At 41.1% G+C, this 15,246-nt stretch overlaps 1 protein-coding gene across 3 annotated transcripts in view; it reads left to right on the top strand.

Moving 5' to 3' along the window:
* The window catches only part of atg7 (ATG7 autophagy related 7 homolog), a 66,077-nt gene that overhangs the window by 14,048 nt on the left and 36,783 nt on the right, over positions 1-15,246 (top strand). For all 3 annotated transcript variants that reach the window (XM_084542793.1, XM_084542791.1, XM_084542792.1), the window contains 5 exons: positions 3,482-3,676; positions 5,583-5,828; positions 7,425-7,540; positions 9,749-9,824; positions 13,742-13,822. In XM_084542793.1, coding sequence (XP_084398919.1) covers positions 3,482-3,676; positions 5,583-5,828; positions 7,425-7,540; positions 9,749-9,824; positions 13,742-13,822 — 714 coding nt within the window. The remainder of the gene's footprint in view (positions 1-3,481; positions 3,677-5,582; positions 5,829-7,424; positions 7,541-9,748; positions 9,825-13,741; positions 13,823-15,246) is intronic.

Below are 15,246 nucleotides of genomic sequence, written 5' to 3'. Positions count from 1 at the left end.
GTAACATCCACATGAATGCCAGGTCCAAAAGTTTCCCAGCAGAACACTGTATTTTCACAAGATGGTCAATGTTATTTACTTCTCCTGTCGGTGGTTTTAATGTTGTGGCTGATCGGTGCATGTGCAGTATGGGAAAGAAAAGTCCATCCACGTATGAGCCAATGGGACAGCCTCAAAGTTGGTGTGGGCGCATGATCGCGTTGTTTCAGGCCAGTCAGGAACAACCAATGGTTATATGGTTTCAGGCTTTGTACCAGGCTGGGAAAGAAGAACATACAAATATAAACATTACTAGACTACCTAGTACATGATGCAAAAGTTGTTTTCCACCTACAAACACAATTTAAGATGTTGTTTGCAAAGTTGCTGAAGTTTTGTAATGATCCGTGTCCTGCGGTGGAGTGAGCATTAATTTCTTTGTCATATATCCAATATTCATGCCTAAATGCGTATCAAGAGTCCTGTGATAGGAGGGCACATCCCGGCTGGTGCAGTGAAATCTTTGCAGCCCCTCTGCTTCTTTCCAACTTGTGAGCCTCGATTAAACTAACAGCAGGCGTCTGTCTCAGAGTCCCCAGCTCGCCCGTCTCCTCATCTGTCTCATCTAACAGTCTGTCTCGCTCGCTGTCTGAAGGATCTAATCCTCATTTCGAAGGTATTGACCTTGCGAGGCTTGCAATCACGACTCTTTAGTGGGGTGTTCCTAAAACGAGACACAACAGCCCTGGTTAATAGTGTCACAGACGAGAAGACCTGTGATGTCCTCTTTAAAATGCACACACGCACACACACAAATGACTGTCCTCTCCTGAACTTGAAGTCTTCTCCTCTTTCCTCACTTTCTTTTTCTCTCTTATTCCACTGGAAATAAAATACAGAGAGGTTCAGCACTTGGATGACCCTATACTGCCATGGCTTGTCTAGACACTTTGTTTGTCTTCCTCCTAAACATCCATATATGATCCTGTTTCTATCTGTGTGGATGTGTGCCTGCTTCTCTTCAACATTCCCCACATGTACTACTAACACAGGGGCATCAGGTGCCACTGTGGGAGATTGAAAGAACTATGAGCACAGAGAGCTGAAAGCACAGAAATGCATTAATCAAACTGAGGGAACATGGTTCAAACAAGGTCACAATGTTGAAAATGTCAGAGACGGATTTCATATTTTGACTGTGGACAAACACTATCACCTGACATTTACAGAATAGTTTCTAGTGTTAGCAGCGACTTTCTTTTCTCTGGCTAAGTTTTGTCAACACTCAGGTCAGAGCTGGTTGACGATATCAACAGTAACGTCTTCGGATTGTCGGAAATGCCATTTATCTTTTCAGGAATTTCATTTTTTTCTTTCTTGTTTTTGTCTTTCTCTGCTGACTGATGTTCAAAGTAGAAAATGAACCGTGATTACCAGCTCAGCAGCTTGAATCCCCACCCCCGACTGCTTAGCAACACTTACGTCAAAGTGAAATGTAAATTCAAGACTTGGTTAACAGTTCCCACTGTTGGAGCGTCGAGAGTGAGCGCCAAGATCCACTGATTCAGTAAAAATGGCATTTCTTCTTGTTAAAATCTCACACCTCATCTTTGCCCTTTTCTCTCCTTCTCTTGATTATGAAATCAGTCTTGACATTTCCATTTGCCTCATGGAGTATCCAGTCCCCGGAGACTGCCACAGTAATACAAGTTTGGGAATGGACAATAAAATGCATCAAGTCCCTGAAGCCTCAGAGGCTTTACCCATTTCATTTTACCCTGCTGTGTTTGGAAGGACTCTTCAGGGGAATTGAAAAATGAAGATTCAGTTTTTGTAGAGTTGACGTAAACAGGAGAGCCAAATACACACGTCTATATTTTTCCTGATATGTCTGTCAGTCAGCAGCAAGCAGAGGAATTATACAGCAAAATACATGAAATAGTTTCCAACGGCCAACGAAACAATTATAATTTTCTTTTCTGAAGTCTGAAAGTTTCTTTCCTATTGTTTGGAAGAATTCTGAGATAACTCCATACAATCACTTGCCAAAACATTAGGTACACAGTGAAAACACATTCTGACAGTGCTGCGTTAAATCTGCGCTTTATGACTGTAACAATGAACAGTTTACGTTAAAATTAGGGGTGGGACTTTAACGCGTTAATTACGATTAATTAATTGATTACAAAAAATGTACGCGTTCAAAAAATTAACGCATTAACTCGCAGTTTGCATTCCCAACAACGCAAAACTTTCGTCAGTGCACAATTTCCTGGTACACACTGATGCACACGTCAGAGCTCAGCTAACGGCTACCAAAATGGAGGAATCGGATGAAAGCACATTGCTGGGACTGATGGAAGGCAAATTTTATTTGAATAAACTACCAATTGGAAGCCTTGATAAAAGCGGAGTTTTGTGCAAATTGTGCAAAAAAAAAAAAGAAAAAGATTTCGCATACCACCGAAGCACTTCAGCCCTACAGTGCCACCTAAGAGCTGTTAGCGCTAGCAGTCCTGGTCCGAGTATGGACAAGATGTGTCGGCAACACAGTCTTAAAGTACTTTAGGTCTGTTCAGTTTTGGGCAGGGATATTTTCTTTCTTTTTCTGCTGTTTTGAATTGAAATGCAATTAAATGCATTTTTCCAGACATTAAAAAAGCTTAAGTTTACAATATTCATGTCTGTTTCTATTATTTGATTCAGTCGTCCACTAAAACCATTTAAATTAAAAAAAATGTTGCTTTTTGGGGCAAATATTGTTATGCGGTTAAAATGTGATTAATCGAGATTAATTAATTACAAAGCCTCTAATTAATTAGATTAATTTTGTTAATCGAGTCCCACCCCTAGTAAAAATAGCATCAGAAAGGTGGTGATTCAACTGTATGATCAGTTTGTAGTTTAAACTGTACTGAATTAAAAAAGTGTTTCTGCTATTTATCCGACCCCCTGACTGAAATGGGGTTGTCATAATAGCAGAAACATGTGTCGGTCCAACACGATAGAACTACAATCGTACTACAAATCACAGCCTCCAAAATGAAAAGCTGAATCAACAGCTCTCTCTGTTATTATAAAGAAATACTGAATACTGAAATAAAAACATCCCTGTATGTATTTGATGCCCATGCAGTTTAACAGCATGTTAATTTTAGAAGAATTCCTGCGGGCATCTGAAAAGCCTGGTTTTGAAGAGACTTTGCAATTTTGTATTCAATGGGGTACTCAGCCTCTAATGCTACTTCCTGTTCTTCCTGTTCTTTCTCTACCTCTTCAAATTCAAATTGAAATCACTTTTTCTGTCCCCACGAGGCAATTTAAAAGGGCTTAAAGTTGCTAAAATAGACACACAATGACAGTCAATAGACACAAAAACATCAGTACAACAGTGGTTCCATTATGACGTGTGTTCGTGTATTTATTTTTTTAATTTTAAATTTGAGATAACATATGCGTTTGTTTGACTCTGTCGCCCCCCCTCTTTTCCTTCCTCTTGCAGAACGCAGAGGGCTACAATATGAGCATCCCCATGCCCGGCCACCCTGTGAATTTCTCTCAGGCTACTCTCTCCCAGGCCCAGAAGGATGTCGAGCAGCTGGAGAAGCTCATTTCAGAGCACGATGTGGTGTTTTTACTGATGGATACGAGAGAGAGCCGCTGGCTGCCTACAGTGATAGCTGCCAGCAAGAGGAAGGTAGGAAGGAGCGGTACAGCATGTTCAATGAACTGGTTGGGCCGCAGGTGGGGTTCAATTAAAGCTCCACTTATAATATTTTGCATAGAAAGAAAGAAAGAATGAATGGCATAATGACATGCATTGTGAGAGTGGACACCTGCAATGAAGTATGCACAGAAAATTATTATTCCACCGGAGCTGCTTTTAGATCATTGCTAGGTTTTGCACACACGCTGTCACTGCTCTGATTAACCCCGTTTCTCGCCATAGTAGACAGCTGTTTCACACAATAGCTCTGATAAATCCACCGTCAAATATCCGGCACATGCAGAATATATTTCTTCGGGAGCTGAGAAAGGTTAAAACATGAGAAAAATATTTAATTTTTACTCATCAGCTAGCCAGAAACATAACCACAAAGGAATGCTAACGTTGTTTCATGGGTAATTGTTTCACACTACTAACTGAAACATTTTTATAAGGAAGTAATAGCTCATAGAAAATATAGAAAATGTAATTTATGTACATTATTTACATTAAATTAAATTAAATAGCAATCAAGGCCCTTTTCAGACCTGGTATTAACATGTGTCGTGCGTGATCCGGCCACTAGTGGGCTGCTCTGAGTGCATGTCCTCACACCTAGCATTTAAATGCATCTCCACATGCATCTTGAGTGACCACTTGTGATCTGATCCCAGTGCTATATGCAAATAAGACCTCCAGCATGGTGCTGTTTGCATTTCAGTACCACAAACAGCACTGTTTCTCGTGTGTGTGTATATTCATGCAGTAAATTATTATTTTCTTATTTATCTCCATCTTGACATTAGTTATTTTAGCGACCTGCACAAAACTCATATTATAACTGCTAATCTCGAAGTGTCCACATGCACACACTGTAAAGTCACTGCTGTGCTGTGTGAATGACATTGGCCATTACGGAGGAAATACAGTAAATAAACACCACATGTCTACTTTGCTTAGATCAACATGAACACATCACTAATTAACCACCTGCCTGTACATTATTATTTTTTAATGACAGAATTACGCTCATTTCATTTGTTAATTATTATGTGGATTAATTATTAAGTGCGTAGAGAGGACAGAATATTGTAAACAGCTCTCCTTTAAAAAATTAACGGACAACACCTAAAGGGATTTTATTTTTTTCTGGCAGTCGTTCATAAAAGTGTGTTTGGAGGAGAGTGGTCACAGATGTGGTATGAGCGATCGGCTCTCACATTTATTTCACCTTATTTTAATCTGGCCAGTGGATCTGAAGGTCTGAACGGGGGCCAGACAGGAGGTATAGCGCAGCACTGTGACAAAAGACATCAGTGACATTTTAGCGTTATTCCTGTTTTCCGTACGTATTTTAAGCTAGGACCTGAGACTCCGAAGACCTTTTTCTTCTCTTCTACCAAACTGAATTTGCGTCCAGATTTTCTGTTTACTCGTTTTTTATTTTATTAGCTTCCAGGCAACATTAGATTTATTGGATATTATGTCAGGGACTTGTAATGCCCTCATATATTTCCATGTGCAGTAAAGCGTTTTTTGGGGGGTTGCTGATTAGGTTTTCCTCGTAGCCGGCTCAGCTGAGATGTCATTTGTCCATTTGGGCTGCGGGGCTGTTTTCAGGCTTCGCCGCTAATTGGTATCACAATTTATTTCCAATCGTCTCAATGCTTTTAACATTTTAAAGTGCCTGTTCATTTTTGATGCCATCGCTTGCTGGAATGGTTCAACTCATTGTGAAATATTGTTTGTGTAAAGCAAGCCATTTGGTTAATTAGATTCGGCTGAAATGTGCTGTGTGTGTGTGTTCAGGAGAAATGGAAAATGTTGACAGCCAAATCTTTTATCACCGCTGCTTTGTTACCATTGTTTACCATAATTTTTATCTTTCATTTGTCAGCTCGTGGTGAATGCTGCTCTCGGCTTTGACACATTTGTTGTGATGCGCCACGGCCTGAAGAATCCTCCCGTCAGTCAGAGCGTTGCCACGGAGGCAGATTCTTCACCGTCCTGTTCATCTGCTTCCTCTTCATCCTCCACACCTGGCGGCCCTGCGCCCTCCGTTGCAGGATCTTCTCTGTTCTCCAACATCCCGGGCCACAAGCTGGGCTGCTACTTCTGCAATGACGTTGTGGCACCAGGAGATGTAAGTAAAACAATTACCAGAGGTGCCACGATATACTTAAGTTAGCTTTCACTGGGCACCCTGGACAGGTCGCCAGTCTATCGCAGGGCTAACTCAATTAACCTAATGAACATGTCTTTGGACAGTGTGAGGACTCCCACACAGGGAGAACATGCAAACTCCACACAGAAAGGCGCCAGTCGGCCAATGGACTCGAACCCAGAGCCTTCTTGCTGTGAAGCATCTGTGCTAACAGTGTCAGGGTTCTTTGGCATTCATTGCAGATTTTTAAATTGTCAGTTGATCAGTTGATCAGATCATCAGCTCAATGAACTGGCGACGCTGGAAAATGTCACTCTCAGCAGGCAGCTGCTAGCTTTTATGAACACACTTGATGATAAATATGCCAAGCATCAGACTAGGTGGTGCTCAACGCTGAGCATCTATCAGAGCCGGCGAATATTGGATTTGCAAACAAAATAGTCGCCCCCAAATCATCATAAACATTTCAGGTTTTAAAAAGCACAATGATTTTGATTATTTTTTGAATTTGCTAGGACGATAAAAATTTTTTTTACAAGTGTTGTCATATGCTGCAAAACCTGTAATCTTTTCAAAATCCTATGTTTAATCGCAAAAAAGAAGGGAGAGATGTCTTCCGCGACGTTTCCACTTGTGAAAATCACACCTCTCTCACCACCCACATTGTACCTGTGTCTCCTCTTTCCGGGTGTTTTTTCCCTCCCTGCCTTTTGATATGATTTGTGCGGCAAGGCCATTCATCAGCTGTTAAAGGCCACGGCTGGTTTGTTGGAAAGTTGTTCCATTAAATTCTCCTGTAAACACAAAGTGACCCCAGCTCGCTGTCAGAAATTATGATAATACTAAGAGTTGCATTAGAGGCACAGACTGCTTGTACTAAATGTAGACGTGAGTGTGAATTAATGAATGAATACGAAGTTGTAGATTTTCAAGAACATATTGCCTCACCACCTACTGTAATAAACTGTGCCAGGTTTTCATTTGTTGTACTGTAATGGTTATAGTTGAGATGTTTGTAACCGTGCTCATGACATGGCCCATTTCAAAAGTTCACCTTTCCTTCTATTGACTTGTTGATCCAGTTTATTTTGTCCGCAGTTTAACATGAGGACACTAATGGTCCATCCATCCATTAGCTATGGCCACTTATCCTTTTAGAAAGGGTCGCAGGTGGGCTGGAGCCTTTCCCAGCTGACACTGAGCGAGAGGTCGCTGGTCAGTGACAGAGCTACTTTAATGGTCCCATTTCTGAAAGTACTGTTGCATTATTAAACGTCTTCTTAACTAAAAGTACTGTAATAGTAGTAAATGTTTGTGAAACAGTCGCCGATCATGTCTGAGGTCACGTTGGATAAGCACATCATCAAAAGGGAAACATTTTCTACCATCTCAAATCCATCTGAGCTGAGATAACTTCCAAAATGTATCATCTTCATTTCTGTCCTCATCTGGAGGAAACCCTGTTTTTGGGATGAGTTTTAAATGAGTTTTTGGTTTCTGGGCTTGGCATCAGTGATTGATTCTGTATTTTAATATGATAACCTTTTATCCATTGTTGCATTTTCATGTAAATAGTCTACCAGGGATCGGACCCTGGATCAGCAGTGCACAGTCAGCCGACCAGGCCTTGCCATGATTGCTGGAGCCCTGGCTGTTGAGATGATGGTGTCCATTCTGCAGCACAGCGAAGGGTAAGCACGCTACAATGTACGTTGTCCAGTTTTTAGGAACAGTAGTAGGACTGGTTTGGTCACACATTCACAGAGTAGAATCTTGGGCACAGAGATGAAAGGACCTTAGCATATAAGATATAATTTTAAATGTAGACTACTTAAAACAAAGTTTAAAAAAAACTCTCTTGATTAGAAAATTAAGAATAATACATGTAACTAATTGATGGTCTTCTTTATTAATACCTCTCCAAGCAGTTCAATCAGAAGAGACTCTTAAGAGGAATAAATAGACTGACTAATTTCTAATTAAAATTAAAACGGTATGCAGTAGAAATTTGACAATTCCCAATGAAAGTGGTCCTGTAAATGAGGTGCTCCGGATGTGAAGGAATTACCACCAGAGTCCAGACACTGATGGTGGTGGTGAGGATTTAATCCTGAGGAAGGATGTGTCATTTTGGTGAGAGGGGCGCTTCTGGCCTGGCTGTCTGGGTGATTGAAGCTGGACGTCAGCCACAGTTTGATGGGGTGGAGGTGGGTCGCACCGCTCCGTGGAACTGAAATGACAGCTGACTGACAACAGAGAGCTAGTAAACTTACTCAAATTACCCATAACCAAAAATAGAGCAATACAAAGTATATACAACCAAAAAAAAAAAAACTATGCCATAAATGCATTAACTATCCAAACTGGATGATGTAAACATGACTGTAAGAATAAAGTGAATAAAGTGCAAATGTAAACAGGAATTTCAGGGATTATATATTTGCATGTTTTTGCAGAGGTAGTATTAGTAATAAATATAAAAACAAAATAAAAATAATAGTCTGCCTGTCTGAACCTGCGCTATGCTTTATTTAAATCTGATATGCATAAAGTGATTATATTTACTTTAATGTTATCAAGAAAACATAAAAACTGCACTGATGTTTATGGTGAGTTATGATTTCATGCACTAGTATTCTGTGATGCGCCTGTTTCTGACCTGTCCTCCTGGATGCTTCCTGATGGCCGATTGTTTATCTGTGCTGTAGTGCAAGTCCACTTCACTTGTACATCTTGTGTCAGGTTATAGGAGACACACTACCGAGCACCTCACCCGCCTAAGTGACTTTTAGAGGTCAGGTACTCGCCTACGTCAGTGAGCAGTCCTCCACCAATAGCTGTGTGAAGTGCTCCCATCAGGGCTTCACTCCACCTCACTCCAGATGTAGAACTAAGGGAGATGCTGCCTTTTAGATGGAGCTGAGGTCTGACTGTGCTGCAGGTAGTGTTAGTTATTTGGCATGCTGCACAGCATCCCAAGCATTTTTAACGCTTCAAAGCGTATACACAAAGATTTTGCAATCTACAATGGCTCAATCCCCCCACCCCCCGTCTTAAAATGTGCCTGTGCGTGTTTGTGTGTGTGTGTTTTTTTCCCTAAACACATGAGGAGGTTTTCATGCCTTTTAAGTGTGTAGTCATATGCGCGAATGTGCTATAGTTAAAAGGAAACCTCTTGCGGTGAAAATCACACCAAAGTGCCCGCTTGGCAGGGACCGATAAGACCGATATTTTGCCTCTGAATATTTTGAAACGTTATAAGCCAGTACCGAGCTGCCCTGGATAAAAAGCTTAGGAGGCAAAGGAGAGAGGAAGAGTTTTCATGTGTTCTTTGTGCCTCTGTAGTTGTGTAGCTCCTTCCTTTCACACTGAGATCTGCCTCCATTGAATCGACCCTCTCTGTGTCCTTGTTTTCCACTTATATTGTATTATTTTTTTTTATTTCTCTAGCTCTTTATCCATATTTCAGCTTTCATATGGGATCTTGTTAAGTAACAACCATGGGGTTTAGAAAATTGCCGCATAGGGATTAATGTTGCAGCAGTATGACAGACATTTCTGACTTTGCAAAACCAACATCAGCTCAGTGTGAGATGTAATAGTTTCATTATTAGTATCCACGGAGAGTAAAATCTTTTAAACCTGGAAAGATCTACTGGCAAGGAGAGGCTTTCCGATTTCGTATAAAATATAAAACATTTTTATATTCAGGCAAACTGGATCTCTTAGTTTTCAATATAGGTTACCAGATTCAGTTATTTGTGAATCAGTATGCGTCAAATGTAAGTTGCATAAGACTTCACAGTTATTACACAACTATGGTTCATGCACAAAAAGGTAAATGGCAAAAAAAGTGCATGTAAGTATGTAATATCTCCCTCTTTTTCCTCCATCTACAGAGGCTATGCAGTGGCCAGCAGCAGTGACGACAGAATGAATGAACCTCCCACTTCTCTGGGTCTCGTCCCACATCAGGTCAGACACACAAACTCACTCAGAAATGTTTTATGCTTAAGTTTGCAGTTGAGGGTTAACCGATAGTCACAATTAAAAATCATCTTAACAAGCTCATAATTACTTGAGACAGGTCGACAGGACAACAGGAAATTTTAATTGCCAATTTCCTTTCGGTAAATTCGGGGTCGGCATCACTGACGGGTGGTGAAAATGTCCCAGAGGAATGGTGCAGAAAATACAGCTGCTTGTTACTATTTTTATCATCGTAATGTACATTTGAAACGACACATACAGGCTAACAAGTGGAAACAAGTCTTTGAAGTAGCTTGGTGAAGGAGGCGGAAAGGTTGCTTTTTGATCAAGCTGCGTTGCGCTGGTTTGGATAGGCAAGAGGACAGCAGTAATCAAATATGTAAGAAAGACAATTGCAAGGAGCAGCGTCTTAGTGTTTTTTTTATTTAATTTATGATTTTGATACGATTTGTCCACCTTCATTTGAACATGCGTAACAAAATGTTATTTTTAATGACATTCAGTGCTCAAAGGCTTCCTTTCACGTCATTGTAAAGGTTGCTTCATGTGTTTAAATGGAAAGATCAAACATGTTTCAAGGTTCCTAATGAGGAGTAAGAGTCCAATTAACTGAGAGAGGAAGAAAGTTGAAGATTCCTCAGCCTTAGCTGCAGATACACCGATCATGCATAACATTATGACCACCTTCCTTATATTGTGTAGGTCTCCCTTGTGCCTCCAAAACAGTTGTGCCTCATCAGAGAATGGACATGGTCCTTCTGAGGGTGTCCTGTGGTGTCTGGCAACAGAATGTTGTTAGTGGGGGTCTTTGGGTCCTATGGGTTGAAGAGAGGGGCCTCTATGGATCATCCGACAGATCAGTTTCAGATCTATTGAATTTGGAGGCCAGGTTTTGAGTTGTTCCTAAACCATTTTTGTGTGTGGGGCTGTGTCGCGCTGCCTCCTGAGTGTCATTGCTATTGGGTGCCTCGTCTGGTCTAGGTCTGTGGTACATGTCTAAGTAAGATCCACATTAATGCCAGGTCCAAAAGTTACCCAGCAGAACACTGAATTGTCACAAGATGGTCAATGGTATTTACTTCTTCAGTCATAATGTTGTGGCTGAATTTCATAGAGTCCTTTTAATAATAAGTGTATTACGGTAAAATAAAAAATGGATGCTTGCAAGAAGAAGAGGAGCGAAGATAAATCTGTGTGGCTCTCCAAAAGTTTGCTTGACTTCACTGTAGAACAAAATCAATCCTGTTTGGTCAAAGATCACAGCAGTGAGGTCAGACAAGATTGAGCTGGTAGCAGCGGGGAATTTGACATATAAACTGAATATAGTGATAATCACTGAGTTAGTTACAGAACTGTGGAGAAGAAAATCAGTATATGTTCTTCTCTAGATGTGCACCTTTGGTTGCCACTTTTCTGTGGTCTGTCGTTGGCCATTTTTCTTCATAAACTCAATAGTTTTGTGGAGTGGCTCATCAAAGACCTTGAGGCACCACACTGAAAGTGCAGCTTTATACTGCAACCTTAGATTTCCAGCAATGCTTTGGCACTTTCATTGGTATCCTCATCATCAGCATTCATCACGCTGAGGATCTGAATTCATGCCATTTGCCGTGCACCTCTTCTGCTCGTGGTATTTCAGCCAAATAACCCATGTAAAAATGGGATGCAGTCGTGGCGTCTTATGTGTTTGTTTATGTACAGAGTGAGGCTGAGATAATGATGACCAGCAAGAGAGAGAAATGCAATGTAAATAATATGCATGAGGCAGTAAAGAGCGTGGGTCTTGAGAATTATGCCTGGAATGCCTGTTCCTTTAGCAGTCAGCCCACTGCTGTGGCGCCACAGTGACAGCTTGTGGCGATTTACAAAAACTACACAACACAAGTTTGTTTATGTCCAAATATCTGAGTATTTCAGTTATTATAACCCCTTTTTATTTGTAAATGAACGATAGCTGCCACTGTTAATTGTGGGTCCTGCAGTTCGAGATGCAGTCTCGAGAGACATGTCATCATCTGTTTACCGCGGCCTTCTCTACGATGTGTTTTTTTGGGGTACACTGGTGAGACTGAGCCCAAGCTGAGCCAAATATTTAACAGTAAGGGTCGACAGAGTTTAGGTTTCAAGTAAGGCCTTATAGATCCTGCCACAAGTCACGCCAAACCACTTGTATCCATAACATTACAGATATAAACAATGGGCCAACAGACAGATATATAATATCGTATAGTTTTTTGTCAAAGCTTTAAATGCTCATCGTCAGTGAAAATGAAACTTCTTCATTTATCAGGCATAAATTAAAGGCAGCACTGGAATTCTTTTAAAAACAAATCTCTATGAAGTTGTGATTAAACCAAATTAAATGACTGACAGAGCGCTTGATCATCTGTTCAGTTCTGTTTATGATACAAAACAAAAATACAACTGAATCATTGAACTAAAATGGAGATGAGCACACTGGGAACTACGGCTCATAGCGAAGATAGCTAATGAGAGTTTTTTTGACACAGTGTTGAGATTTGATTTGCGGAATAATGCACGGTTCAATCATCACCGTGTAACAGACTTAAAACATGAGGGTGTAGCATTACCAAATGAGAATAACACCAAAATATTAACTGTTCTAACTCTAGTGCCAGCGCATGGACGAATCTTAAACATAATATCTGCTTCCAGTAGGTATTTATGACACATTCTGCAATCAAGTTAAGTAATTAGTAAATAAACCCTTTAAATTGCATCTTCAGACATTTGCGATGTTTCAAATCTCGATTTTTGATTTTAAATCGATTGATCGTTCAACCCTCGAAACACGTGCTGCACCTGGACTGCTTTTCTCAGAATATGTTTTCTATGAAGGCTGAGCGGCTTTATGTAGAGCTGCTTGTCTGTTCAAATCCATCTCACTTGCCCACGCTCACCCATTGGTCTGACTCATTCTCTCATTTGTTAGCTCAGTCAGCGGACATGTTTTTTTTTTTTTTTGTCAGCTCTCTTCTCACATTAATGTTTGCGCTGCCGTCCCTTTTCATTCCTCTCCATGCATGTTCTTGAATATGCCATTTCAATTAAAATGATCAGCGCGGAGAGGAGAAGAAATACACGACGAGAAGTGAAGGAAGAAGACATTTACAAATGAAATGAGTTGGGTTTTCTTGTGCCAATTACCCTGCATTATTCTACTACCCAATTAGACATGTGCGTCTAAATTTGATCGTTCAAGTTATGACACAACAAATGTGGTGCAAATGTGCCCTCATAAACAAGAAGTGAAATTGGTGACCCAGGAAAGCTTTGAATTTCCACCTTGTTCACTTGCTGTGCATCTACGATAATTTGTCACAAATGTTTGATGTATTTGTCAGTTTCACCACCCGATATTTAAAGTCAGGAAGTCATTTTATGCTCTGTGTGCGTCACCAGAAAACATAATTGGCCGATGGATGGTGGTGGAGGATGTGGTAGGAGGAGGAGGAGGGAAGCAGTGAATGGAATATATTGGTGTTGAGTGGCATCTCAGCGTGTGCCACTGATGAGGAGTCGGTGTGTGTGTGTGTGTGCCTGTCTGTAGACTGTAATGAAGGTAATTGGATGTAATTTGTAGTGAAGGCTTTCAGCGGTGGGTGATGAAAATGTTTGAGTAAAATAAAAATAAAAAGATTGTTGCCTCTCAGACACCAGAGGGCGCCATTGGCTTAACATTAAAACATTGATAACTCACAAAGTCAAACTGTTTTTTTGTAAATTTTCATTTCATTTCCACGTTTACTGCGTCACTAATGTTACACTAGGCTCATCTCCCTTGTGTTTGTGTCAACCTTTTGTGCCTGTTGTTGTTTGTCTCAGTTTATATATAATCATATAATGTGCTAACTGATGAAATGTTTCACTTTCTTCCACAGATACGAGGCTTTCTTTCGAGGTTCGACAATGTCCTGCCCGCCAGCCTGGCCTTTGACAAATGCACTGCATGCTCACCCATTGTAAGTGTCACAAATGAGCTCTCAAATGTGGCGAGACAGTGTTTTAACAGTGAACTCTGCTTTGAAACGTAGCATCGATAGGGAGGCTCTGATTTATTTCTCACTGTAGATTCTGTTACTACGTGACGACATTGTTTTGAAACACAGATTGCAGCCTTAGCAGAAATAGGGGGATTCCCATCCCTCCCGTTTTCACATTGTTGTGCCAGTGTAGCTGTGTCGAAATGTTGTTCCTTGAGGAATACTGAAGAGACACACACACACACACACACACACAGAAACAGCTAGTAAAACCATATGGTAACAATCAGGCAGCAGTTGCTCATTGATGTCAGTAACTGTCGTATGAGTGGAATTAGCTCCCACCACTGCTCTGTGTGTGTGGATGGGTGTAGATGAGCTGTTGAAGGGTCCACATATCCCAGATCAGCCTAGTGGGGTGGCAGAAATTGGCCTTCGTATTTTTTTTGTTTTTTTTTTTAACTGCGTTTTTATTGGTCCGCTGCCAATGCGGTTAGCAGCGTCCAGCAATGTGATTGGCTGGTGTATATTGGTGTAAGACCAGAGGGAGGAGGGGAGGGGGAGGAAGAAAACCACAATTTAGGGAGGGAGAAAGTTATAAAAAAAAAAGAGAGAGAGAGAGAGAGAGAGAGGGAGAGGGAGAGAGAGAGACTAGAATTGAGGGGGGGGGTTCTAAGTAGAGGAAGTGCAGTGCTGAAGAAAGGGTGTTGTGATGAGTGTAGGACTGGTTCTCTCTCTCTCTCTCGCTCTCTCTCATTCTCCCCAGATCTCAATGCAGTCTTTGTGTCTATAAAGAGGTCATAAAGCCCCAGATCTATCACTTTCATGTGAAGACAGAGGGAGAAACCAAGAGGCAGAGAGGGGGGGTGGGGGACTTGGCTCGCTTGTGCACTAAAAGTTTTCTCCACCTACGCTCTGAAAAAAAAAAAAAAAAAAAGTGTGGCGTTCCAACCCATCTTAAAGTGTCATATTTCTGCCCGTGTGACTGATGAGATTAGTCGGTGTGCACAGAGGTTTCATATGATTTGGTAAAGCCTGTGTAGACGGGAACAATGAACAACATTTGTGGGGAAAGGTGATTCTTAGCTGAGGCAAGGATAATGGTTATGTGGTGAAACTGGTGTGTGTGTGTTTTAATCCCACACGCAGATCTTTTCCCTCTCTCTCCCCGTTTTGCATTTGCTCATCGGCCTTTCACTGTTTTCCTTTCAGCCTACTCATATTTCACTTCTCCTTATTTTCCTCTCTTCGGCCTCACCTTCTCTCCCTTCCTGCTCTTCCTCTCTAACACCTCTGCTCTCTTTGTGTCCCTCTGTCCATCTATCGGTGCGTTGACTTTAATGTGTGTGTGTGTGTGTGTGTGTGTGTGTGTGTGTGTGTCTTTCTTTGTTTTCACACTGGAT

The sequence above is a fragment of the Chelon labrosus genome (assembly GCF_963514085.1).
Source record: "Chelon labrosus genome assembly, chromosome: 4".
Taxonomy (NCBI): Eukaryota; Metazoa; Chordata; class Actinopteri; order Mugiliformes; family Mugilidae; genus Chelon; species Chelon labrosus.
Note: the sequence above shows the minus strand (reverse complement) of the source record. Positions and strands in the feature narration are given on the sequence as shown.